Source organism: Ctenopharyngodon idella, chromosome 21 (assembly GCF_019924925.1).
Source record: "Ctenopharyngodon idella isolate HZGC_01 chromosome 21, HZGC01, whole genome shotgun sequence".
NCBI lineage: Eukaryota > Metazoa > Chordata > Actinopteri > Cypriniformes > Xenocyprididae > Ctenopharyngodon > Ctenopharyngodon idella.
The window spans coordinates 4464496-4489849 of NC_067240.1; the positions used below are offsets into that span (position 1 = coordinate 4464496).

At 36.3% G+C, this 25354-nt stretch overlaps 4 protein-coding genes across 6 annotated transcripts in view; 2 read left to right on the forward strand and 2 right to left on the reverse strand.

The window, feature by feature from the left end:
• Nucleotides 1-25354, reverse strand: part of rpl35 (ribosomal protein L35) — a 518047-nt gene that overhangs the window by 28213 nt on the left and 464480 nt on the right. The window lies entirely within an intron of this gene.
• Nucleotides 1093-6845, forward strand: LOC127503743 (nuclear factor 7, brain-like). The gene is made up of 6 exons (XM_051877846.1): nt 1093-1713; nt 2926-3021; nt 3111-3341; nt 5891-5913; nt 5983-6101; nt 6190-6845. Exons 1-6 carry the CDS (start codon nt 1339-1341, stop codon nt 6744-6746), a joined length of 1401 nt encoding a protein of 466 aa, XP_051733806.1. The 5' UTR covers nt 1093-1338; the 3' UTR covers nt 6747-6845.
• Nucleotides 8199-13759, forward strand: rexo4 (REX4 homolog, 3'-5' exonuclease). 2 transcript variants are annotated; one of them, XM_051877850.1, is made up of 9 exons: nt 8199-8304; nt 8555-8786; nt 8892-9190; nt 10461-10613; nt 10700-10893; nt 12458-12546; nt 12757-12831; nt 12923-12997; nt 13278-13759. In XM_051877850.1, exons 2-9 carry the CDS (start codon nt 8577-8579, stop codon nt 13413-13415), a joined length of 1233 nt encoding a protein of 410 aa, XP_051733810.1. In that variant the 5' UTR covers nt 8199-8304; nt 8555-8576; the 3' UTR covers nt 13416-13759. The 2 variants fall into 2 exon arrangements, with proteins under 2 accessions (XP_051733810.1, XP_051733809.1); XM_051877849.1 differs by having other exon boundaries at nt 8232-8786.
• Nucleotides 16394-25188, reverse strand: cacfd1 (calcium channel flower domain containing 1). Of its 2 annotated transcripts, none has more exons than XM_051877894.1 (6): nt 24991-25188; nt 24543-24761; nt 21784-21856; nt 21572-21697; nt 20456-20563; nt 16394-20345 (listed from the first exon to the last, which is right to left on the reverse strand). In XM_051877894.1, the coding sequence occupies exons 2-6, from the start codon at nt 24649-24651 to the stop codon at nt 20255-20257; spliced, it is 507 nt and encodes a 168-aa protein (XP_051733854.1). In that variant the 5' UTR covers nt 24652-24761; nt 24991-25188; the 3' UTR covers nt 16394-20254. The 2 variants fall into 2 exon arrangements, with proteins under 2 accessions (XP_051733854.1, XP_051733853.1); XM_051877893.1 differs by having other exon boundaries at nt 24543-24777; nt 24991-25187.

Here is a 25354-nt window from a genome sequence, read left to right on the forward strand (position 1 = left end):
CTAAGACATCCCTTTTATAGCTAATCATGTTACAGACCTGAATTCAGTGAACTTAATTAGTTGCTAGATGTTCTCCCAGCTGAATCTTTTCAAAATTATTTGCTTTTCCAGCCATTTGTTGCCCCCGTGCCAACTATTTTGAGACCTGTAGCAGACATCAAATTTGAAATGAGCTCATTTAGTGGATAAATGTGTAAAATTTCTCAGTTTAAACATTTGTAATGTTATCTATGTTCTATTGTGAATAAAATATTGGCTCATGTGATTTGGAAGTCTTTTAGTTTTCATTTTATTCAAATTAAAAAACGTCCCAACATTTCCGAAATTCGGGTTGTATTATCTGTATATATTAATATTCATTTAAACTAAATGCTTAATTTTTACGGTAAAATTGCTTGTGTGTAATGGATTAAGTATAATTAATATAATAAATCAAATATGAAATAATCATATTAAGCAATTATCATTAAAGCCAGACAATTTCGTTTATTAAAGTCGTTATTTTTGTTTTGTTTTTGTGCACAAAAAGTATTCTCGTCGCTTCATAACATTAAGGTTGAACCACTGCAGTCACGTTGACTATTTTAATCAATGTTTTTACTACTATTCTAGACATTGAATGTGGTAATTTCATTGCTTTTATGGGAGATAAAAAAAAAAATCAAAAATGTTCCAAAAATGAACAAAGGTCTTACGGGTGTGGAACGACAAGATGGTGAGTAATTAATGACAGAATTTTCATTTTTGGGTGAAATAACCCTTTAATTTGGAGCAAGAGAAACTGGGAGAGTGACTTTATTGCGACATGTGACACTTTGCTCACATCTGATTGTTCCATTTCAGGTTTGAGATTTCTTGCCCAGAAAAAAACCTGCCCTGGAGCAGGTTAGCCATGTAGCGTAAATTACTATGGCGATGAACACCACTAAAAGCCTGCCTCTAAAACCCAGGATTGGCTCAACTTACCTGGCTAGCCAGCTAATCCGGCTTCATAGTAGCCTGGAGGGAACAAGACTTTTCTTATAAACTCTAGCAGTCATTTAATCATATTCATGTAGCAAATGATTCTTACACGTTAGTTTAAATTCTAAATGCCAGTTTATTTTAGAGTGTGATGTGCTTGCATACTATATTCTTACAAAATATTTTCAGTGCATTCAGTTCATTTCAGTACATGTTTGAGTATGCAAATAGGATCATCAGAAACACCCTCTTGTAACACACATCAGGAAGTGGCTTTATTTTTCTGCTCCCGCATTGCTTCCTCTATCGAGTACCTGAGCAAAAAAAAAAAAAAAAGGCTTTTATGTCTGAATAGACAGTTGGAGTTATTAAAAAATGAAAATGGAGTCTTTATCTGTGGAAGAGCTTTCTTGTCCTGTGTGCATTGAGATCTTCAAATTTCCTGTTGTTCTGTCATGCAGTCATAGTTTCTGTAAAGAGTGTCTTCAACAGTTCTGGAGATCAAAGAAAACTCGACAGTGTCCGGTCTGCAGGAGAAGATCCTCGAAAACTGATCCTCCTAGTAATCTTGTGTTAAAAAACTTGTGTGAGTCTTTCTTGAACGTTGAGGAGGTTTGTAATTTGCATGGTGAGAAACTCAAACTCTTCTGTCTGGAGGACAGTCAGTCAGTGTGTTTAGTGTGCAGAGATTCAGACAAACATGCTCATCACCAATTCAAGCCAATCAAAGATGTTCTTCCTTCTTACAAGGTAAGAAAAAAGATCTTGTTTCAAATGCAGAACAATGCTTTGCTTTACAAACAGTAATTATAAAGCAGTTCTAAATTAAAAATCTTTACATCTGTACAGCCTTGGTCAAAAATGGACATACATTTTGTGTTTCTGCAAAGTTTGTTGATTCAGTTGTTGTTGTGTTGATTCACATTGATTCTAGATTATTGTAGAGAGTAATCGGATGCATTTTAAATAATTTACTAATACTAATACTAGTCAGGTCATCTTATTGGATTATAAGAGCACACTGGTTGCTATAAAAGGAGGGAAGAAGTGCTTCAGTCATTGTGTTTTTGTGTTAGCAAAATCCTCACAGAAATCTTGTTCACAATCCATAAGGGATGTTTTGGACTAGGGATAACATGCAGTTGTTATAAAGGGGTTGTTTGAATATTATTTCACTTTTTTAACTTTAGTTAGTGTGTAAAGTTGCTGTTTGAGCATAAACAACATCTGCAAAGTTACGATGCTCAAAGTTCAATGCAAAGGGAGATATTTTCTTTTAAAGAATTCACCTTTTAAATACTACAACAAATGGCTGGTAGGAACTACAACGAGCTTCTTCCCGGGTTGGTGACATCACTAACCCTAACATTTACATAAACCCCGCCCCTGAGAACACACAACAAAGGGGGTGAGGCCATGTTGGGCTGCTTTAGAGAAGAGGAAGAGTTGTTGTAGTAGAGTGTTGTTGCCATGCCGTCATTTTACGCCGGACTGCTTCATAAACGAGGGTCAAATCAACGCTGGATTTGCACAAAAGATTAACATGACGGCACATGCTAGTCGATGAGTTGAATCAACTCCACAACAACTATAAATTTATCCACTAACCATTCAGAAACGTCCAGTTTCATTCTAAAAGTTGTAACTTCTTGTTGAGTCTCTCCATCAGTATCTGACTCCAGTTTGAACAATGTAAGGCTGAACACCGTTACTGACAATCGTCATTGTGGCTGCGTGAGATTCTCCAGCCTTGTTGTTGTTGAGCAAGAAGCGTGAGCTGTTAAAGCTCCGCCCTCTTCTGGAAAGCGGCAGCTCATTTACATTTTACACACGCAAAAACGGCAAGCTATAATAAATTTGACAAGCTATAATAAATTATCTGTGGGGTATTTTGAGCTGAAACTTCACTGACACATATTACATCTTGTAAAAGGGGCATAATAGGTCCCCTTTGAATTCTAGGAGGAACTCCGTATCGCACTGAAGTCCTTACAAGAAAAGCTCAAACACATGGAGGAAGTTAAAGGAGAGTGTGAGGAAGCGGTTGAACACATCCAGGTGAAGATGCAGTGTTAGTTATACCTTCAGCATATTCAACACAAAATTGAACTGAATTTTATTCCTCTGTCTGTCTGTCTTTATTTGAGACTCAAGCTCAGCACACAAAGCATCAGATTAATGAGGAGTTTAAGAAGCTCCATCAGTTTCTCATTGAGGAAGAAGAGGCTAAAATCACTACACTGAGGGAGGATGAGGAGCAGAAGATTCAGATGATGAAGGAGAATCTGGAGGAGATGAACAAACAGATCTCAGCTCTTTCAGATACAATCAAAGACATTGAGGAAGAAATGAAAGCCAAGGATGTCTTGTTTCTAAATGTGAGCCACATGACAATTACAGCTTGGTGCATAACAGGTGATTGGTTTAAAAACCAGTGAGCAAAGATGGCAGATTTTAAATCGCAACCTTTGGTTCTCAACCTTCTTGACTCAATGGTCCCTGCTTTTACAAACACAATATTTTAAGGAAAAATAGTAATTGTTTTATTTATATTATTTTAACACAAATGAAGGATTTTTTTTTTTTTTTTTTTAGCATTTTAATTTATAGTTATATTAATACAATATTTAAAAGAAAAAAGTTTTTTTTTCATATTTATTTTACCACAGTATTTTAGTATTTTACGTTTTTGTTGTTTTTTTGCTTTTACGTCAGGGGTGTCGAATTCAGTTCCTGGAGGGCCACAGCCCTTTAGAGTTTAGCTTCAATCTTAATTAAATGCACCTGATCCAACGGCCCTGTCCCAAATGGCACCCTAAACACTCGCGGTCTTCCTACGAGTCCGCACTTTCGTGACGTAACGCCGCTTTGACTGTTGGGAAGATATCTGCCGTGGAGCTCGCACCAGTGTGGGCTCAGCAAAAGTGTGCATCGAAGGCGCATATCGACCGCATAGAGGGCTCTCGTGAGCACCCTTCTAAAATTCACAAATGGGACACCCTACATTCTCGTGGACTTAACGGACACATGCAAGCGGCAGCCATTGTAAGTCCACAAGACCGAAAGTGCTATGAAGGCTGAATCCCAAATGGCACCCTAAACCCTCATAGTCTTCCTCTGAGTCCACACTTTCGTGATGTAATGCCGCTTTGACTGCGGGAAAACTCCTCTGCGTAGCTCGCAGACTTGCGGTCTCAGATGAAGTAGCAGCCGCAAAGGGGGCGCTTGTGAGCACCCTTCTGATACCTAAAATGATGAATGGGACACCCTACAGTCTCGTGGACTTAATGGACACGTGTACACGGCAGCCATTGTAAGTCCACAACACCGAAAGTGCATAGAAGTGTGCCATTTGGGATTCAGCCGAAGCGTGCCATTTGGGAAAGGGTCAAAGTTGTCAAAACAATCCTCATTCATGCAGATTCACATGCGTTTTTATATTTTACATGGAGACAATAACAGTATTGTTTTCAAAAACTTTGAACTTACTTTGTTACCGTTAAAAAAGTAAGTTTGATATAGTATGAATGTGGGTAGCATGTACTACTGAATTTCATTCATACTACTCAACTGCATTCCACTCCACTTTTAGACGCACTAACTTCCCTAAGCACTTCCCCTAGGGGGAATCCCTGCCACCATTTTGAAATGTATTCCACTACGTGAATGAGGGAAGTTTATATGGACAGACCCTCGTCCCCTCGATTTAATATGTACACTTCAGGCAGCTCCGTATACCACAATGCAACACGATTGTGACACTTCAGAATATTGACGGAGATCTTCCGGGTACTTTTCGCTTACTGTTTTTCAAAGACTATGTATTCGGACATACTACTCTCATATACTATATAGTAGGGCTGGGTAAAAAATATTGATTTCTCGATTTTAATCGATTCTCATTTTTACGAACCGATATCGATTCTTAAATCCCAAGAATCGATTAGTCTAGTCTGTTTTCAGTTGATGAATGAACAGAACATGTAGCGCACCTCCCATCCAATAAATCGCAATAATCTTTGTGCTTTGTTACTTTTGATATGAAGCAAAGTCTCAGATTCCATCTTATTATGAGATTCAAAAATTAAATACTGTTTTGGCGCTGTTTAATGTGTTGTGACAGATCGCTGTAGCACCTCAGTTAAAGAGAAGCGGCAGCACGGAGTGCATGTGAACATCCTCTCCTCCGCTTTAATACCAGTTACAGCGTGAAATAAACATGAATGAACATCTGAAGGTATGTTAAAATATACAGTACAACTTACCGAAATCCGTATCATGTCTCGTGTAATAGCTCAATCAGTGTTTCAACCTCGGAAAGACGTCAATAAAACAGCTAGTAAACAATGTCACGTAACGTCACATTTACCTCAGAAAAACATATTCAGTGACCATAAACTCATTAGTCAGCTAGAAAAGTGAACTCTAGAGAGCAGCATTCTGATAAGCTATGCACCATTACATATTCATTATAATGTTCTTCAATATTTAATGCACGTTTGAATAAATCAGTTATGACAGCCACGATTTAAATGTTTATATTTAAAAATACCCTGAATTGGAGTAGAAATATGATTATGTAATTCTAAACTTTATTTATTATAAAAAACATAATTGAGTGTAAATAATCGATATCGAATCGAAATTGTAATCGAATCGAATGCATGTGAATAGAAATCGAATCGAATCGTGAAAATTGTGTCAGTACCCAGCCCTACTATATAGTAGGGAAGTATTCGATTTCAGATGCAGCATTGCCCTTTGAATCCTGTTTTCAAAAGTTTGCATTTTCAGGCCCCCAAAATGCCATTGTTATGTAAATGAACGGCCAAAACACATAAAAAATTACGGCTTACACATATTTTTCTCCAATTATATTAACTATCCTTGAGTGGAGTGATAATTAATAATTTTCATTCTTTTCCAGAACTTTAAAGCCACAATGGAAAGGTAAGTGTTCTCCCTCCTGTCTCTTTTCTCTGCTTGTGAACCCAAACCCATTGCAGAATGTTCTTCCAGAGCCCAGAGCCCACATCCGAATCCACAGATGAGTTCTGGAGCTCTGATTAATATGGCGAATCACTTGGGAAACCTGGCATTTGGTGTATGGCTGAAGATGCGAGATATTGTCCAAAATGGTGAGTCTTTCAAATATCTTCTGGTGTTAATGACAAAGTATAATTATGGGATGTGTGTACATCTATCTTGATTGTTTTGTCTCACTAGCTCCTGTGAATCTGGACCCCAACACTGCACATCCCGAACTCCACCTGTCTGATGATCTGACCAGCATGACATGGACCATGGACACTCAAGCATTTCCTGCTAACCCAGAGAGATTTGACATCTATCCATGTGTCCTGGGTTCTGAAGGCTTTAACTCAGGAACACACTGCTGGGATGTGGAGGTTGGGGACAATATACACTGGACTCTTGGAATAACAACAGCATCAAACCAAAGGAAGGGGTTTACTTTCTTTGACAAAGATGTCTGGTGTGTGTGGTACAAAAATAAAGAATATTTCTCACATCACCAAGAGCAAACCTACACTCCCTTTAGTGTTAAAGAGAGGCTTCGGAGGGTGAGAGTACTGCTGGACTGGGATCAAGGAAGAGTGTCATTTTCTGATCCACTAACACCTGACACTCATCTGTGCTCATTCACAGCAACCTTTACGGAGAGAATCTTTCCGTTCTTCTCTAGTGTTTGTCTCACTTCTGGTCTGAGGATTCTACCAGTGAAAATATTTGTAACAGACAAGCACAGCGACAGTTATATATGATCCTGTATGTTCATTCAAGATTACCCAGCATTACCTATGTAAAACAGTCTACAAAACTGAAAATCATGTAGCCTATATTAAAAATTGCATAATAAAGACTTTTTTTGTCATGTTTTCTTTATGAATTCATAGAAGAAAATTGCTTTTCTGCTTATTATAATAAATAAAGGATGAATTTAAATATTTTGTTTATAATAATAAATAACGCATCAATTCTGCAAAACTATATCTCTGGCCTTTTGCTTATTCCCTCAAAAATATCAAAATAACTTTTAATTCAGAGCTTGAAACATATTAATCTTTGAAGAATTGTTTTAAAGTCTAATTTTCTGAATTAATTTTTTTAATAATAACAGACAAAACTGAACGTAACATCGCTGACCGAAACAGGGGTTTTTGATCTTTTAGATCGAAAATTATCATCTTTAAACACCCAAATTATACTGTATAAATTATATTATAAACATGTGTGAAATATTATTTGGAAAATATTTAGTTTTTTTACGGTACATTATTACTTTTTCTACTCGCTGTAGAGGGTATGCACATGACGTCACCGTTGACCGTTATAACTGCGGTTACGCCCACTGAGTGGCAAAAAGACTGAGTGGCAGCATTGGTTTTCAGCGTGAATGCCGCGAAAAACACACAAAACACATCCAAAACGGGAAAGAGCTTTGCGACTGACTGTACAAATAGCTTTGACACAAAATCTGAGGTATATTTTTACAGACTGCTGAAAGCTAGAAGCAAATAGGTCGCTGCAATTCACAGAAACAGCTAGACTTCAGGCAGAGAAACATGTTTTGCAGTTATCATTTTGTGTGAAAATGTAGGATTTTGGTGTACAATCATACCCTATATATTGTATTGTTATATATTGTGTTGACAACTCATCAATTTAATATTTACCATCTTATATTCTGAATATTTGGGTGTTTTTAAATAAACACTGACAAAAACTATACAAGTTTTAGGGCTGGACGATATGACGAAATATATAACTGATATAAGTGATCACTCCGATTTAGACCTACCTATATTGTAGTTATAAAAAGCGTTCACAGGCCGATTTGCTTTATGTATGTCAGTATCCATGGATTAGGTTTCTTTGACATGTTATAAGGGACACTTTCGAGCCCAACCTTTAGTGTAATCGTTTGTTTTACTCACATTTTCGCAGTTTCCCCTATTAAATCCAGTCATGCAGCAGGTTCTTTTGCCACTCAGTCCAGCTGAGGGAGCGCGTTCCGGCGGGAAAGTGACGTCTATGCATACCTTTTTCTACTCGCTGTAGAACTGTTTAGTTAGATGTAGCCTATTATTTGTTTATATATTTATTTTCAATCATTTTAATCAAATTATTTAAGAACTGAATTAGTTCAGCCTTAATATTTTTTAGTATTTATTTATCTATTTTTACACTGGGTTTTTTTCTAAACTTTCGAAAACCTCTGTTAAAATACAGAGCGGAACGTTCATTCGCTCACAGTTCCTGCACGGATCGAATTGTTGTAACACAGACGACAGAAAGTTCCATCAGCATGGTTGTCTCATGGTATAGTTGTGGATATTTCTTTTAGTTATATTTGCGTTGAATGCTTTTAAGATAATATATTCTCAAAGAGCGATATATATTTATATTTACTATTGTCCGCGCTAACATGCATGTCGTAGCTCGGCATTATTTATAGAAAGCTACGAAATAACATGTAAACAGCTGGTGAAATTAATTAATGCCAGTAATTTCGTGCTTAATGTAATAATAACAGAAAAGCGGAACATCACCTTAGTGTTTTATTACTCAGGCTACATAGATAAAACCTAAAGATGTCTGAAGTTAAGCTGAATAAACATGCTGAAAGTGCTCAGACTAATGGCCAAGAAACTAAGAAGAAAAAGAAACCTGACAGAAAGACGTTCTTCTACCACACGAAACCAACTGTAAAGCAGAAAACAAAACCAAAAACTGTAAATCCAAAAATTATGCCCCCCACAGAAGCTCAGGAGTATTCCTGCAATTGGAAGAACTTACTGCAGGTAAGAGGAATTGTTTACCATGGTAAAATTATATTGAATATCCACAATCAATTCTGAGTGAGAAATACATCATATGTCAGCTGTTTTTACCACTGATTTGTCTAGACGCTCACTGCAAATCCTCAAAAGAAGGATGAAAGGAAAAAACAGACAAAAGATTCAAAGGATAAAGGAAAGCAGCTTCAGAAGACACCGTCAGTTTCCAAAGACTCTCGTAAACCAGATAAACTCTTCAAAAAACCCTCGGAGAAAGTAGAGAAAGCAGAGAAAGTTGGAGACCAACAGAATGGAAAAGACCCCACTGGACACAAACAATTCAAAGCAGAGAAGAGGAAAAGAAAGGATGAAAAAGAGAAACCAGTGAACAAAAAGAACGTCAAGGAGGTGGATAAGAAACCTGCAGAGTATGTGTGCATTTTAAGACTTTTTTTTTTTAATAGGCTTTTTACCTGTCACATATTTTAGCAATCATCATGAGTTAGGTATCATTCGAAAGCTTAAACTCAAAATTTATTTTGAAATTGGACATTGCGTTATCATGGTACTTTAAATCTTTTTAGCAGGCTCCTCCCTCTGGTGGATGGTGTCATGTTTCAAATTTTACATAATATACTGCACAATGTTTTAATCAAATCTTTTTCTAATCTTGACAAAACACACCAATGGAAAGGTCTGAGACTGGAGGGTTCTGTATTCAGCCACTGTTTATACTGTTTTTACTGATAGTAATAAGGAAGTTATATCGTGACAGAAATTGATTAATTTTGTGACGTTGAAAAAATTCAGTGGAGCGGGGCTATTTTTGGTAAAGAGCCTAAAGAAAATCCAATAGGAACCTCAATTTTTGCAATATCAACTTTGGTGAGACATGTGGCTTTGATTTTCTAACAATTTTAGAGTCCAAATTGTTTTGTAAAATATATATTTTGTGTAAAATATAGATGTTTAGTACAGTACATTGGCTTGATAGTAAACTTAATCTTTAATAACTTATATAACTATATACAAAAATTATGATATACAGTGGCTTCTCCTACATCCATTTTTTTTTTTTTTTTTAGCGATATTTAGTGCCAGTTTATCAGGAAGTGACGATTTTGTTCTCGTTGACTCAATGGATGGAAACGCTGCTTTATTCACAAATATTTTATGCGATATTCCAGTTTGCACTTCAGTTAAATTTGCTACTTTGGATGGAAACAGGTATTTACAACCACTTAAAGGTGCAGTGTGTAAATTTTAGCGGCATCTAGTAGTGAGGTTGCGAATTGCAATATAGAGAAGCTACGGTGGCCAACACAGGACACATGTTGTTGTCTGAGACAGAAGAGAGTAGCCAGTCAAGCAAACATGCTCTGTAGAGCAGTTTGTACATTTAGGGCTACTGTAGAAACATGGCGAAATGGCGACTTAACATGTAAGGGGACCTGCGGTGTATAAGATAGAAATGTCTCATTGTAAGGTAATAAAACATAACGGTTCATTATGTAAGGTCTTTATACACCACTGAAAACATAGTTATGTATATTATATTGCATTTCTGTCAATAGATCCTCCTAAAATTTACACATTGCACCGTTAAGTTCAGTGTATTTTCTTGTCTATGCTCAAAAAGGGGTTAATGCTGCTTCATTTCATATGACTGTCCTCTTTTAACTCTTTGTTTCCTCTTAGGCCTGATATCTGGTTTGATGACGTGGACCCTGATGACATCGAGTCTGCCGTGGGGACCGAGGCTGCAGACATCGTACGAAAGCGGAACGGAACTTTGAAGTGCAATACAGAAGTCACGGACAAAGCGCTTGTGAAAGAGCATGGGTTTGAGGGGTGAGCAAACGCCTGAAGCTGTCTGTGTAATATTGGTGTCAGGAAGTGATGTAAACTAATCGCTGTTGTTGTCATGGTGATTTCAGATTGACGCGTGCTGTTGCCATGGACTGTGAGATGGTGGGGGTCGGATTGGATGGGCAGGAGAGCATTCTAGCACGAGTCTCGATCGTCAACCACTTTGGGAAATGCATCTATGATAAATACGTCAAACCCACGGAGAAGGTTACGGACTACCGGACGGCCGTGAGCGGCATCAGGCCAGCGGACATTGAAAATGGTCAGGACCCCTCCTCTTAGTAATAACTGCATGGATTTTCTCAATTGAATTTGAAAAATACAGTGTATTTGGTTAAATAACTGTTTGTATGGAATAAGAATGGATTAAGAAACTAAAAAAGTATTTCTCGAAATTCTGAATTTATATCTAGCAATTTTGACTTTTTTTTTTTCGAGTTTATATAATTTCAAGTTAACAGTTCTGGTACTATTTCGTGACATTTTGAATTTATATCTTGGAATTTTGTGTTAAAATCACAATTGCGAGTTTATAACAATTCTGACTGTATCTTGCAATTCTGAATTTATATATCGCAATTCTGACTTTTTTCGGAATTGTGAGTTTATAACGCCATTCTGGCCACTATTTCTTGCCATTTTGAATTTAAATCTTGCAATTCTGTATTGATGTAATGCAATTTTGTGTTAAAATGGCACAATTCTGACTTTTTTCTCAGAATTGCGAGTTTATAACGCAGTTCTGGTGCTATTTCCTGGCATTCTGAATTAAATCTCACAATTCTGAATTCATATTTCACAATTTTGTGTTAAAATGGCACAATTCTGACTTTTTTCTCAGAATTGCGAGTTTATTACAGTTCTGATTGTATCTCGCAATTCTGAATTTATAAATCGCAGTTTTGTTTTAAAATCGCGCAATTCTGACCTTTTTTCTCAAATGCGAGTGTTTAACATTTCTGGCGCTATTTCTTGCCATTTTGAATTTAAATCTTGCAATTCTGAATTTATATCTTGGAATTTTGTGTTAAAATGACACACTTCTGACTTTTCTCAGAATTGCAAGTTCATAACAGTTTTGACTATCTTCAAATTTTGCTATATAAATTCAGAATTTTGAGTTAACATTTCGCAATTTTGACTTTCTCAGAATTGAGTTTATAACAGTTCTAACTTTCTCACAATTCTGAATTTTTATATCGCAATTTTGTGTTAAAGTCACATAATTCTGACTTTTTTCTCAGTCCTATACTCAGAGTTTATAAAGCAGCTCTGGTGGTATTTCTTGCAATTCTGAGTTTAGCCTATATCTCAATTTTGTGTAAAAATCTCACAATTCTGAATTTATATCTCACAATTCATACTTTTTTTCCTCAAACTGCATGTTTAAATCACAATTCCGACTGTTTCTCGCAATTCCAAGTTTAAATCTCGCATTTTAGATTTTTTTTCACCCTCAGAATTCTGAGTTTACATCACAAAATTCTGAATGTATCTTGAACTAAAAGCATTTTGTGATCCAGACCAACTCTTTCATCCATTAAATAAGGCAGGTCACCAGGTTATTGCCTGTTTGATGGAGCAAGATGATTTCTGAATTCGGCATTTAATATTAAACCGATATTAAATCATGAATCCGCTAGTCTTTATTTAATGCATTTCGTGAATGTAATAAGTATCTTTGTGCATTAAAATGACTACGAAATGGAATGTGCTAAAACTTTTTAACGTAAGATGCATTTTGTGATATAGACAGATACCTTTGTCCACAAAATAAGGCTTCAGTATGTTTTAGATAATTTACTGTTTCTTTATGTGATTGACAGGCGCGGACTTCAAGACAGTCCAGAAGGAAGTGGCTCAGATTCTGGAAGGAAGAATTTTAGTGGGACACGCCATTCACAATGACTTAAAGGTACAGTACTCGCAACAGAAAGGCTGCTGTCATGCTCATAGCATTCCTGTATGCTTTTGCTGAAATTTTTGACATGCAGACAATGTCAGTCATATATAACGGCATATTGGTTTGAAACGGCACAAGCTTGAGAAAATAATGACATTTTCGGATGAGTTATTCCTTTAACCAATGTAAGATTTATTTGAAACCCCTTTGTCTTGTTTGTAGATTTTGTTGTTGGGTCATCCCAAGAAAATGATTAGAGACACACAGAAATACAAACCATTTAAGGAGAGAGTAAAGGTAAGAATCTTAAATATATATACTTTAAGTGCAATTATTGACTTCAAGTTATGTTAATTTTTAATATTTCCCCTCTTGTCCTCTTCCTCAGTCCTCACGTCCTGCATTGCGGGTGTTATCCAAAAAGATTCTCAATGTTGAAGTCCAGAAGGGTGAACACTCATCCGTAAGTCTCCAATGAAAATACTGTTCTCCATTATTTCAAATTACATGACTTGATTTTTATGCATCCTTGATGAATAAACGTATTAATTTCTTTAAAAAAAATCTTACTTACCTCAAACTTTTAATCAGTTAATGTCAGCCAAAAGTTTATTTGCTGTTGGTTGCAAAAACCCCTTATAATTATTACCAAGTATTCTCTAATTTAAGGCACAGCTGGACTCAGTGTGGGTTTGAACGCTGCTCTATGTGTCCGGTTGGCTGAACTCTGTTGTGTGTCACAGGTTCAGGACGCTCAGGCCACCATGAGGTTGTACACTATGGTGAAGAAGCAGTGGGAGGCGGAGCTTAAAGCAGCGCGGGCGGGTAAATATCAGAAGAGTCCACGAATACCCAAAGCTCCTAAAAACCAGAGCAAATGAACTCGGATCAGCCAATAAAAACTCTTTACCATCATCGCAAAACACAACAGACTGAAACTGTACGTTGATCTGTGCAGCGAACTACTATAGTGACATGGATTGTTCTGGAGTAACACAATCTCTTCAGTTATGTAGTGATTAACTGTTTAATTAACTGTCTCAACTGTTTAATTGACTGTCTCTTGATTTCAAGTCTGAACTTCTTATTTGTGGAATGAGACAGTCAAACTGTTCAGATTGTCAGGTTATAAGTGTTGACTGTACTATCAAGCCCTTTTTATACCAAGGAATTTAGTATCCTAAATTAAATGTCAGTTTTCTCCTAATAAAGACCCGCCACTGGATGTGTTGTTGATGTATTCTCTGAAATTACATTTTAAAACATTATTGAATATATCTCTAATAATGACTGCTGATAGATTGGTAGTCCTACAATAGTTACACTGGGGGTCAAAAGTTTGGAACAATTTTTTTTTTTTTTGAAAGAATTGAATAATACAAATTGAATTGAATAATAAAAAAATATTATTACAATTTAAAATAAGTGTTTTCTATTTGAATATATTATGCTGAATTTTCAACATCATTACTCCAGTCTTCAGTGTCACATGATCCTTCAGAAATCATTCTAATATGCTGATTTGCTGCTCAATTATTAATAATGGTTTTCAGTTTTGTTGCTTAATGTTTATGAGAGTGTATCATGGATACTTTTAAAAGTATTGCATTACTTTTTATGGAAAATAATGTTACATTACTTTTGCCTTACTCTTTCTCACCTGTGCTGGGCTTTTTTTTTTTTTTTTTTTTTTTAAATAACAAAAAGTACTATTTTTGGCAAATGTAAATGCCTTTTCACACCAAAAAATGAATAAGCCTCAGGCTGAATGAAATGCAAATTCATGCTTGTACAGTAGAGGGCGCAGGTCAAACAAACCTGTAGACGAAAGCAATACCAGCCGCAACGCGTAGGTGTGCAGTCTGTACGTGTCACCTGTTTTTAGGATTTAGCCAAGATGAAATAAAGGCTTTTTAAAATAGTTTTTTTTACATGATTCGAGTGCCTTGGATTATTCATAAGTAAACCTGTAGTATTGTTCAGCTGTGCTGCCATTCTGGATTGAAGAAGAATAGGATGCAGGAGAAGAAAGTTCAATACTCTTCTGCAATAAAAAAATAAATAACAAATGTGATGTTTATCTAAAGTCATTTTTGCTTATTAGTATGGACGAATTGGGTCATCAGTGGTCATTGGTTTATAAAGTGATATTAAATAAAGTATATGTGTTATTTAACATTTAATTATTGCAGGTTTACATTGTTTTTATCTTGCTGTTTTTATTCATTTTTAAGGAATACTGAATGTTTTTGTGCAAGTGAGATGAGTAAATGCATGTTCATATTTAGTCTAGAACTACAATAACCATCACGTTCACACTGAGCACACAACACCTGCACTTACTCCCGATTCTCTCAACACGGGGACGTGTCAATAAATGGGAAAATAAAGTAACAAGCGTTACTTATTTGAAAAAGTAATGCAGATATTTTGTTGTAAATTTAAATCTTGCAATTCTGAATTTATATCTTGGAATTTTGTGTTAAAATGGCACAATTCTGACTTTTCTCAGAATTGCAAGTTTGTAACAGTTTTGACTATCTTCAAATTTCGCTACAAAAAAAAAGTAATGCATTACTTGAAAAGTAATCTCATTACGTAACTCGTGTTACTTGTAATGTGTTACCCTAACACTGGATATTAACAAAGTCCCTTTCAAGGAAAGTCTGTTCACTCGGCGGCCATATTTGTATCGCCGCCTCCGGGCAGCCAAGAGTCCTATTTATTAAAAGGGGGGCGTCCTAAAATCTCAAAAACTGCTTGGCGAACACTTAAATGGGACATTCTACCAGAAATGTACATTTTCACTTATAAAAAATCTTGGGAAAAAATTATCTTATTCTTAAATCTGAACATTGAGTCATATAGAGGACATGTTAAACTATGAGAAACACATATCATGCCACCTCAGCATGTTTTTATGATTGATTAAAATACATTTTTATATGCATTTCACCCCTAAAATGACAGGCCCTGTCACAGACAAATTTGTATATATGGTTTCCTAATGAATTTATTTGATACAAATAGCATTTTCTTATTGGTCACATGTCCCTGATTGTATCTAACATGGTTTTGTAATTCCTATAAGAAATAAAAGCAACTTTTCGGTCAACCGCAGTACACAAAAATCACAGAATACCCACCAAGCACTCATATATTTATAAAAGAACTACCTTTACATAGGAGATTTTTACAAAAACATAGTAGTGGATACATACCCCCACCATCACCTACACAGTTAAAGAGATTAATTCATCAATATTTCCTCAAATACTACATTTTTATATCATAATTTCCTGTGTGACAGGACTGACCGTCATTTCAGACACATTTCAAATCAGCAACAAAATCTGACATAAACTGTCCCATAAATGTTGTTTCTTATGCTCAAATAGCGCTAAAAAACGTTATTTTCAGGATAGACGAGCCGATGCGCATGTGCAGTCCTATGCGCGAGTCTCAGGTTACTATGGGAACCGGAGCTTCTAACGGTCGCTGCAGTGGCGCAATGACTTTATCAATCAGCGATTGGCTCTTTTACTTGGATGGCGGGACTTATTCCGCCATATTGCGCGGTGCAGTATCCAATTCATAACTAATAGCAGTGAAGAGTCTTTCTATATCTATAGTCTTTGATATTAACCAGCTCAACATTTCAACATTGATAAGCAGTAAATCAGCACACCCTTTTTCATCAAATAAATGCAGCCTTGTTGAGCATACGATACTTTTCAAAAACATTACAAAATCTTAATTATTCCTTTTTTTTAACCCCCAGTGTACATCGTAATACTTAAATCACACTTTAGATCTTAAAAGTTAGAAACTCTAACATAGAAATAAGCAAGCGATGAGGTCAAAGACATTTCTTTATTTAGCTCATGAAGAAAAACAGAGAAAAAAGTCTCTTAATCCCAGACCTTTTTGTACACATCATTGCAAAGTCAATCAGTTACATGTCACTGATCCAACACAAATACACATAAGGGACAAAATCACCGCTTAACATCTAATTACAAATTCAAGTTTAGGTTGTGCGGAACAAGTTTGGTGTTTCAAAATATCTTCCCTTCTTTCAGTCATTAGTGTTGTGTTTGTCAGGTCATACAGAAGCCTTTAGTTATGTTGATGACTTGCATCTTGAGGAAAATTTTGCTTTCAATATCATAGTGACTTGTTATAAACTCCTCTACAGATGGGCTACAGCTACTGGAGGGATTGTACCCAAAGTTAGTGATAAATAATGGTGTGTTTAAGTCCTCCTGGGAAATCTGAACCTCTTTAGCAGAGTTAACTGTAAAGCATTATCTATTGTGATGGATCATATTCATCCACACAGTCACGCAGAGCCGAAGAACATCAAAAACAATGTTCTTCTGCAAAATACATGCAGTTTTGTTTTTTTAACCACTAGAGGGCCAAAAGTTATGTAGACAGTGTACCTTTAATTGTCATGAAAATAAATTATTAGTTTTGTGGGTGACACATATTCAAGACATATGCTTGACAGATATCTGAGGAAATAGTCAGAATTGTGAGATATAAACTTGCAATTGCGTGAAAAAAAGTAAGAATTGTCGCAATTACCTTTCGTTATATATATAACTCCCTGGTGGAAACAAGGTTCCATAAGTAACAGCGTGAACACTAAGGTAAGAACGGGACAGAATGACCTCTGACCTCCGCATTATAGTTCTTTTGTCTTGTCGTTTGTAACTTTGGCTTTCATACCAGTGGGTCAGTGTTGAGACTGGCTCAGATAGATGCAGAAATGAGCAAACAACATGTCATCACAGCATTAACAAACTGAATCGTTTTATATTCCGGAAAAGAAGCCCTTCTTCAGTGCAGCAACAGACAGATGGCTTTAGAGGAAAGTTAAGACTGAAGACAGAACGTAAACCACTTTAAATGCGTCTCATCGTTCAGAATTAGACTCATACAAGCTTCTAAAGGAAACAACCAGAAACCACTTGATCAAGACACTCTTTCACCAAATACGAAATAAAGAAAGTGAGCAGTGCGCGTAGCAAAATTACATTCCACCATTTCTTATGAACACCAAACATGCTGCAGCAAAGGATTCTGGGTAAAGGCCAGTTAGCAGAGGCATAAAAAAAACACACAAACATACTAGTTTTTATCCCTGCAGTGGCCGTAAACACACCTGCAATCGCTGAAACACATTTTTACCATGCTTACACATTAAAATACAAGTTTGTTCGCTCTTTTAAAGGATTAGGGGCCATTCACACAGAACGCGTTTTTTACAGTTAAAAGTTGAACATAACTTGAGGACGATGACATTGTCTATCAGGACTGTTGCCAAGGGGGGCATTGGGGGACAGTGCCCCCCAAATCGTATGGTCATTCAGCAAATTTACAATTGAAAGCAAAAACCTTATTTCTGTGGATTTGGCAATTCGTATTCCATAATGAAGGATCTTGTTTACAACGTGTTTTTGCAGCGTTGAGCATTGTAGCCAATCACAAACATATCTGTTGATTTCTTGAACACAAGGACCAATCAGAGGCGTTTAAGTTAGCATTGGCATTTTGAGCGGTGAGTGCAAATATCCTGTAATTATAACAGTCAGCTTCATTTATGCTGCTTGAGATCGCGATGAAGATGAGTGACAGCTTTTTAGTGATTATAAAGGGAACGCTCTTTGCGCGCTTTCTGAGATGCCAAATCCCGCGTACAGTATGTAATCTGTTAAGATTAACAGTGGTTTGTGAACGCAGACGCTTTATTAACATAATTTATCAGCAGTGTTTATATGTAGGTTGTGCAGTGACAGATTTCCTTGAAATAGTTTCAAGTTACTTATTAAAATGTGTTTTTAAACGGGAAGCACATCTCCTTAGACTTTCCCTGGAGTCCGCCTATGATCAGAAAATTCATATTTAATGGATTATTACAAAACAGAACTTGAAACATAATTAGGCTATATTTATAAATGACTATCACTCAGAGACCCACCGCCTTCAACTGTTTTAATGGTGAGTGTACACTCAAAGTCTTTGTTAGACATCAATATGCTACAGATGGACATATTTTAATGCTATTTGGTAGTGATGGGCGCTTTCGAAACACTGCTTCGTGAAGCTTTGAAACCTTTATGAATCTTTTGTTTCGAATCAGTGGTTCGGAGCGTGTTTCAAACTACCAAAGTCACGTGATTTTAGTAAATGAGGCTTCGTTACATCATAACTGTTTCGAAACGTTTCGAAATTTCAGTGGTTTACCACTGGGGGCGATCTCTGTGAACCCATGAATCATGCAGTTTCACTGAAATCGCCCCCCCAGCTGCGAATCATTGAACAAGTGTCTGTCTATTACCTGAGGACTAAGTGTCTAAAAGTGTCTATTACCTGATCTATGATGAGTTTTACACATTTGTAGACGTTTTAATGAGGTATTTGTATAATTTAAAAGAATAATAGTAGTTAATGGTCTGTTTAGCTGACCCATCCATAGAATAAACAAAACAAGCCCTGAAAATTATTTTATACAGACACTTAATATTTAATGGTATTAGATGATTAGTTAATTACATCTGATAGATTATACTTTCAATAAAACTTTTGCAATAGGTTTGTAAAAGCTGTTTTTATGCACGTTTGGCATGAGTTTTTGTTGCATTTACACTGTTTTGACCAGCAGGCGTCACCAGCGTGTGGTGTTTCGAACGCTTCGAAACAGTGAATCATTTTGCGCAGCAATTGGTTCAATTGATTCGAAGCTTTGAAAAGCTTCGTTTCTCCCATCACTACTATTTGGTATGTATTGTTTTTATCATTGTGTTGTCAGAGGAATTTAAACCTTTTGTGTCTTCTATTTTAGTAATAATACGGGATGTTATTGTTTTGGTGAAAGTCTATTTCTCGGATTATAAAAATCTGTGCCCCCCATGAAAACAAAATGACGCTGCGTCATGCGCAAGATGCTGCAAAAGACGTGAACGCAATGGTCAAAAACGTCCATCTAGCACATTTACGTAGAGAAACGATGGAAAAGTAGTGCAGTAGAATGTAAAAACGCATTCTGTGTGAAACGGTGTTGTGCTTAATTTCGACACCCTGCCAAATTATTACCCCCCTCGTTGAAGTCGCTATCTGATTGCCTAATCCTAACCCCACCCCTAATCCTAACCCCTCCCCCACACCTAATCCTAAACCTACCAACACTAGGGGGGTAATAATTTGTCAGGGGTAGGAATTCGGCACCACACCGGCCCTTATCTGTCTTTTTTTCTCATCTACAGAACAAAGAATTCTAGGAGGGGGGAATGGCTAAAGTTCCAATTCCCTGCGCTGGTTTTGAGGTGGTTTGATCCGAAAGACAAAGAAAGAGATGGTAGCTGAACATAATGCATTCATCCTGCTCTGGGTTTGGTAAAATTAAATGTAAATGAAAACATGTCGGTTTTTATAAAGCGAGAAAAAAATTAAATTAAATGCATTTAAATAATACCTGTGCACGAGAACGCAAATGAAAATATTCACTTAAAACCCATTTTATTAAATAAATCCTACACAAACAAACCATAGAACTGATTTCCACTGACTGACTCGTCTGTCAGTCGTCAAAGGTTAGCTTAAATACATCCCAACAAACCGTGAAACACCTCAGTCAGGTAATGCATCTTATTGTTAAGGGAAAACAAGAGGGAAAGGACGCAATGAGGTGGTGAAGGAGGTGGAGAGAAGAGATTCACGGCACAGAACCATCTGTCGTTCCTGTCAGTTTCTCTTCGTCGCCCTGTTTTTGGTGCTGCAATCGAGCGTAGCTCACCGCGTCGCCTCTGAAAAAGAGAAAGCGTGCAATCTTCAGTCAATTCTTCAATAAAGGCAATAAATTCAAAATTTATTATGAAAAGTTACTGCAAGCAAGCAAATGCAACAATGCACTCACTTCTTTCCAAGGGATGCGAGTCCGTACAGCACTCCGGTAGCAAAAGCGATGGCATTACCAAACAGAGTTGTCATGGAAAACTTCAGAAAGATGGGAAACAGCGCCAACCTGAGGGAAGGAAGTGACATCAACGTTAATTCTGATCATAAAACAACAACAAAAAATTATTATAAATACAATGCCATTTAAGAGTTTAAGGTTAGTGCGATTTTTTTAAAAGAAACTGATACTTTTATTCAGCAAGGATGCATTAAAATTGACAGTAAAGACATTTATAATGTTATAAAAGATTTATATTTCAAATAAATGCTGCTCTTTTGAACTTTCTATTCATCAAACAATCCTGAAAAAACATAATGAAGCAGCACAACTGTTTTAAACATTGATAATAGTAGTAATAATAATAATAATAAGAAGAAGAAATGTTTCTTGAGAAGCAAATCAGCATATTAGAATGATTTCTGAAGGATCATGTGACTCTGAAGACTGGAGTAATGATGCTGAAAATTCAGATTTGAATCAGAAATAAATGACATTTTAACATGTATTTAAATAGAAAATAGTTATTTTAAATTAATAATTTTTCACAGTATTACTGTTTTTATTGTATTTCTGATCAAATAAATGCAGCTAGATGAGCAGAAGAGACTTCTTTCAAAAAAAAAAAAAAAATCGGTAGTGTACACTATAGTTCATATTAAATTCATGTTTGTTTATAATACATTAACTAACGTTAGATTATGCAACTTCTAATGTAGCAGTAGGCTATAAGCAGAAATTCACATGAACATCATAGACTAATAAACGCTGTAAAAGTGTTGTTCATTATTTACAAATCATTAATTAAAGATGAATTTATTTCACAATTTTACACACTTCATTGGGGTGCTTTTACATTTGCATACCAGAAACCAAACATTTCAGTGAACTGATTTAGACAGTTACATTTGTTAGAGTTCAAAATATCTCCTGTAAGACAAAAAAAAAGGACGATTCAGCTTTTGGAGTTGTCACGTTCCTCCTGGAGGAAGACCATTTGTTTCGTAGTAAATATTTATTAGTTCCACTGTAACATTTACGGGCCAATGAAGTTAACAGCTGTAGAGTTGCACTCACCCGCAGTAAAACAGGGCTTTCTGCCAGGGCTTCAGGCGATCGGCACGAGCCGCAACTACATTTGCAAACTCAACGAACTGACAACAGAACGGCACCTCGCACAGGAACAACACAAACGCCGTCAACCTGAAGGAAAACGGAGGTATTTTATCTTCTGATTGGCTTCTCTACATGACTCAATGAACACTGGGAACTAAGATGCAAGTTCTTACACCATCCAAACTCCAGCCGCGATGTTTAACGGATTCACAGTCACACAATTCCAAACTCCCATTGTTGCACATGCTAGAAAAAAAAGAGAAGAAAAAGTCACATTTTTTGTACATTTCATGCAACATTTGCTATCATTGATACATCAAAATGAGGTTTTCTTATAACCGTTATGATTGTTGCTAATTGGTCAATTTGAGGTTAATTAAATGCCTTAGCCCAGGGTTTCCCATGCTGATAATTAAATCATAAAGATTAAAATAAATAATTGAAAAATAAATAAATCAATCAAAACGTTTACTAAAAAATGAAATATTTGTTTACCTGCATGTCATGTGACAAGTAACCATTAACAGAGAACTATGAATATGCAAATATGCTGTAAAATTATTGAAATATTAACTTAAAATATTAAATCTAATACATTAGGGGTGTGCAATATTTATCATCTCAATAATACCGTAATTGTTGTATTAATATGCGAGCTGACATCATTGAGTATATCACTCACTTTGCAAACAAAAACACATCTTGAGAGTCCAAAAGCATTCACTGTGTGATAAAGCCTATTTGAATGCAGTTAGAATGCCCTTATCATTTAAGTCATGAAAGCAAAAAAAGTCCTTGTATTGTATGAGTTTCTTTTTATATTTATAAAATATGATATAGTTAAGTATTTTTACACAAGCAAGAGCACAGTTTTCACCAAATATCAACGCATGATCGCAAATGTGATATTGATTTATATACAGTGGTTCAACAAGTAAGAAGTTAATATTGAGCGAGTTACACTTTAGACACATTATTGTGTTTTTTTCTGTTTCGCCAAATAGTTCCAATCAAAGCCAGAGCTGAACTGTTGTACGTATCAGAGCAACACTGTAGTGTCTCTTTCCTGAATGAATCTATGTTTAATGAATCATTTGAGTCTATGATTCAATGACCCATTCATGAGACAGTATTTTGCTTTGTTTCTAAATGAATCAGCCTTTTTGAACAAATTGTTTGCATGATTCAATGAATCACTCATTAAAACAGGGACTTGCTGCCACCTAATGGTGTTTTTTTGTTTGTTTGTTTGTATATCCAGGCCTAAACCCATGGAAGCTTGTTTCCGCCACAAAATAAAAAAGGTAATTGCGACTTTTTCTCTCACAATTCTGATTTTATATCTCACAATTCTGACTTTATATCACGCAATTCAGACTTTATATCTCGCAATTCTGACTTTATATCTCGCAATTCTGACTTTATAACTCGCAATTCTAAATTTATATCACGCAATTCTGACTTTATATCATGCAGTTCTGACTTTATAACTAGCAATTTTGAGAAAAAAAGTCAGAATTGTGTTGGCAGAAACAAGCTTCCATATAAACCAGCCAAGGCAGCAGCACAAAAACACAATCAGCAAAATATTGTTTAATTATCGTTATCGAAAAAATCCCAAACATATTGAGATATCAATTTGTCAATATCGCACACCCATATAATACATATGTACATAACAAATACATAATAAATAAACATTATAGAAATATTTTCCTCAAAAAGGGGTTGTAGTAAGTAAATAAAGAAAGGAACATGCACATTTGTTTAATGGCTGCTTCAGGAACCTGTTATACTTTGTTCAGAAACAGAACGTGTTCAAAAACACAGAGGAAGGACAGACGTTTGGTGCAGAGCAGCTGCTTGGCTGGAAGAAACAAGCTTTTGTTGGGTTTGATGAACAGCTGTTTCTGTCATCTGTGCCTCAGCATATGTAGAGAAAAAGAGAGAACTATTGAAGCCAACTGATCACACACACACGCTGAGTTTTCATGTTTTATGAGGCACAGACACAATGTTTATTCTGTACAAACTGTATATTTTATCCCCTAACCCTAAACACAACCCTCACTGAAAACCCGTTTAAGCGTTTTCCTCATGGGGACCAAAAAAATGTCCATTTTGTCCCCATAATATAAGGTTTACCAATATAAATGGCTGTTAAATGTTAGGATGGGGGTCTCTTGCACGAGGATAATCATATTTGGGGGTCCGTGGCCTCTAAAAGACTGAAAAGCCCTGCACTACATAGAGAGATATTGGTTCGTAACACCTAGTGATCCCTAACAAAACCTGACAGAACAAAAGGATAAGAAAGAAAAGAGCAAGAGAAGAGAAAGTTGCAGTTGCTATGACACCTGTGTTGTTACCATGACAGTGTCCACAAAAAGGCCTTGTACAAACCACCACAGCTTATGCACAATAAATCGCATCTAACATAAAAGTTTGTTAAAATATGTATGTATGTATATATATATATATATATATGTATGTGTGTATCAAAATGTGTATATCAAAATAAAAAAGTGCTTTCAAATCAATTAATTGTGATTAATCGCATCTAACATAAAAGTTTGTGCATGCATGTATATATATATATATATATATATATATTTGCAAACTTTTATGTTAGATGCAATTAATTGTGTATCTTGCGATTAATCGATTTGACAGCACTAAAAAAATATAATGTTCACAGTGACTTGACAGCACTATTTTTTTTACTTTGATATGCCATAATCAAGGATGAGAAACCACCATAAGTCCAGTACAGGACGTGATTGTGTTGGGTGTAAGACAGTATCCTTGTTGAAAAGGTTTCAAATACCATCACAAATGGATACACCTGTCTGTCAGGGGCCAGTGTGTGCAGAAAGACTCAGGTTATTCTGCATTAAACATCCATATGGACACAATCACGTGTGATACTTACATATGCCACCCAGGACACCAGCCAGTTTGCAGATCCAGCGGTACCACCAGGACATGCCATCCTCATCTGTGCTGGTTTTAGTTGGAGCTGCCGCCTCCTCTGAGCTCATTTTCCACCGTTAAATTATTCAGACTCCCGGTGTCTCACTTACAACTCACCGGCACCTGCAGTACCGCCGGCGGCCTGAGGGCGTCGCTTTTTCCCCGACGAGGAGAATGTCTGGAAATATAGCTGACTGTAATGTCAGCCAAACAAACAAATTGCGTAATAAAGTTATCAAACAATCGGCAGCCAAAAATATCACTAAAAAGTTTCGGTTTTAAATTTGTCCTGGATAAAAAAATACTGCTGAAAGGACGCTGATGCGGCGTTATTTATCTGACGCTGCTGGTCTTGCTATGGTGTTATAGAGGCTGAAGGCACAAACACATCAAGATATAATCCAGACCTCTAAGAATCGCAGTCGAATTCCGTCTACTTTAAAAAATCTCGAGTTAAAAAGTTTCGCTGAATCGGTGTCCTCAGAATGAAATAATCATCGGTGTAATGCTAGTTTTATAGTAGAGCTTTTGGTCCTCTTGTCTTGGAGGTTCCCTTGTCTTCGTTGCATTGTGGGTGGAGCCAATAATGCGTCACTGCACATGATATGGCGTTTCAGGGGCATCAACCGCAACAGAATTTGCGCAGTCAGGAGGACCAGCTAGTGTGAAGCACATGGTGCGTTCAAGTCAAGTCGGAAAGATTGTAAATACCAGTGGGAAGCTCGGGATTTTCTTAAAGCCCCGACTTTTACGAGTTGGGGCGTGTCAGTG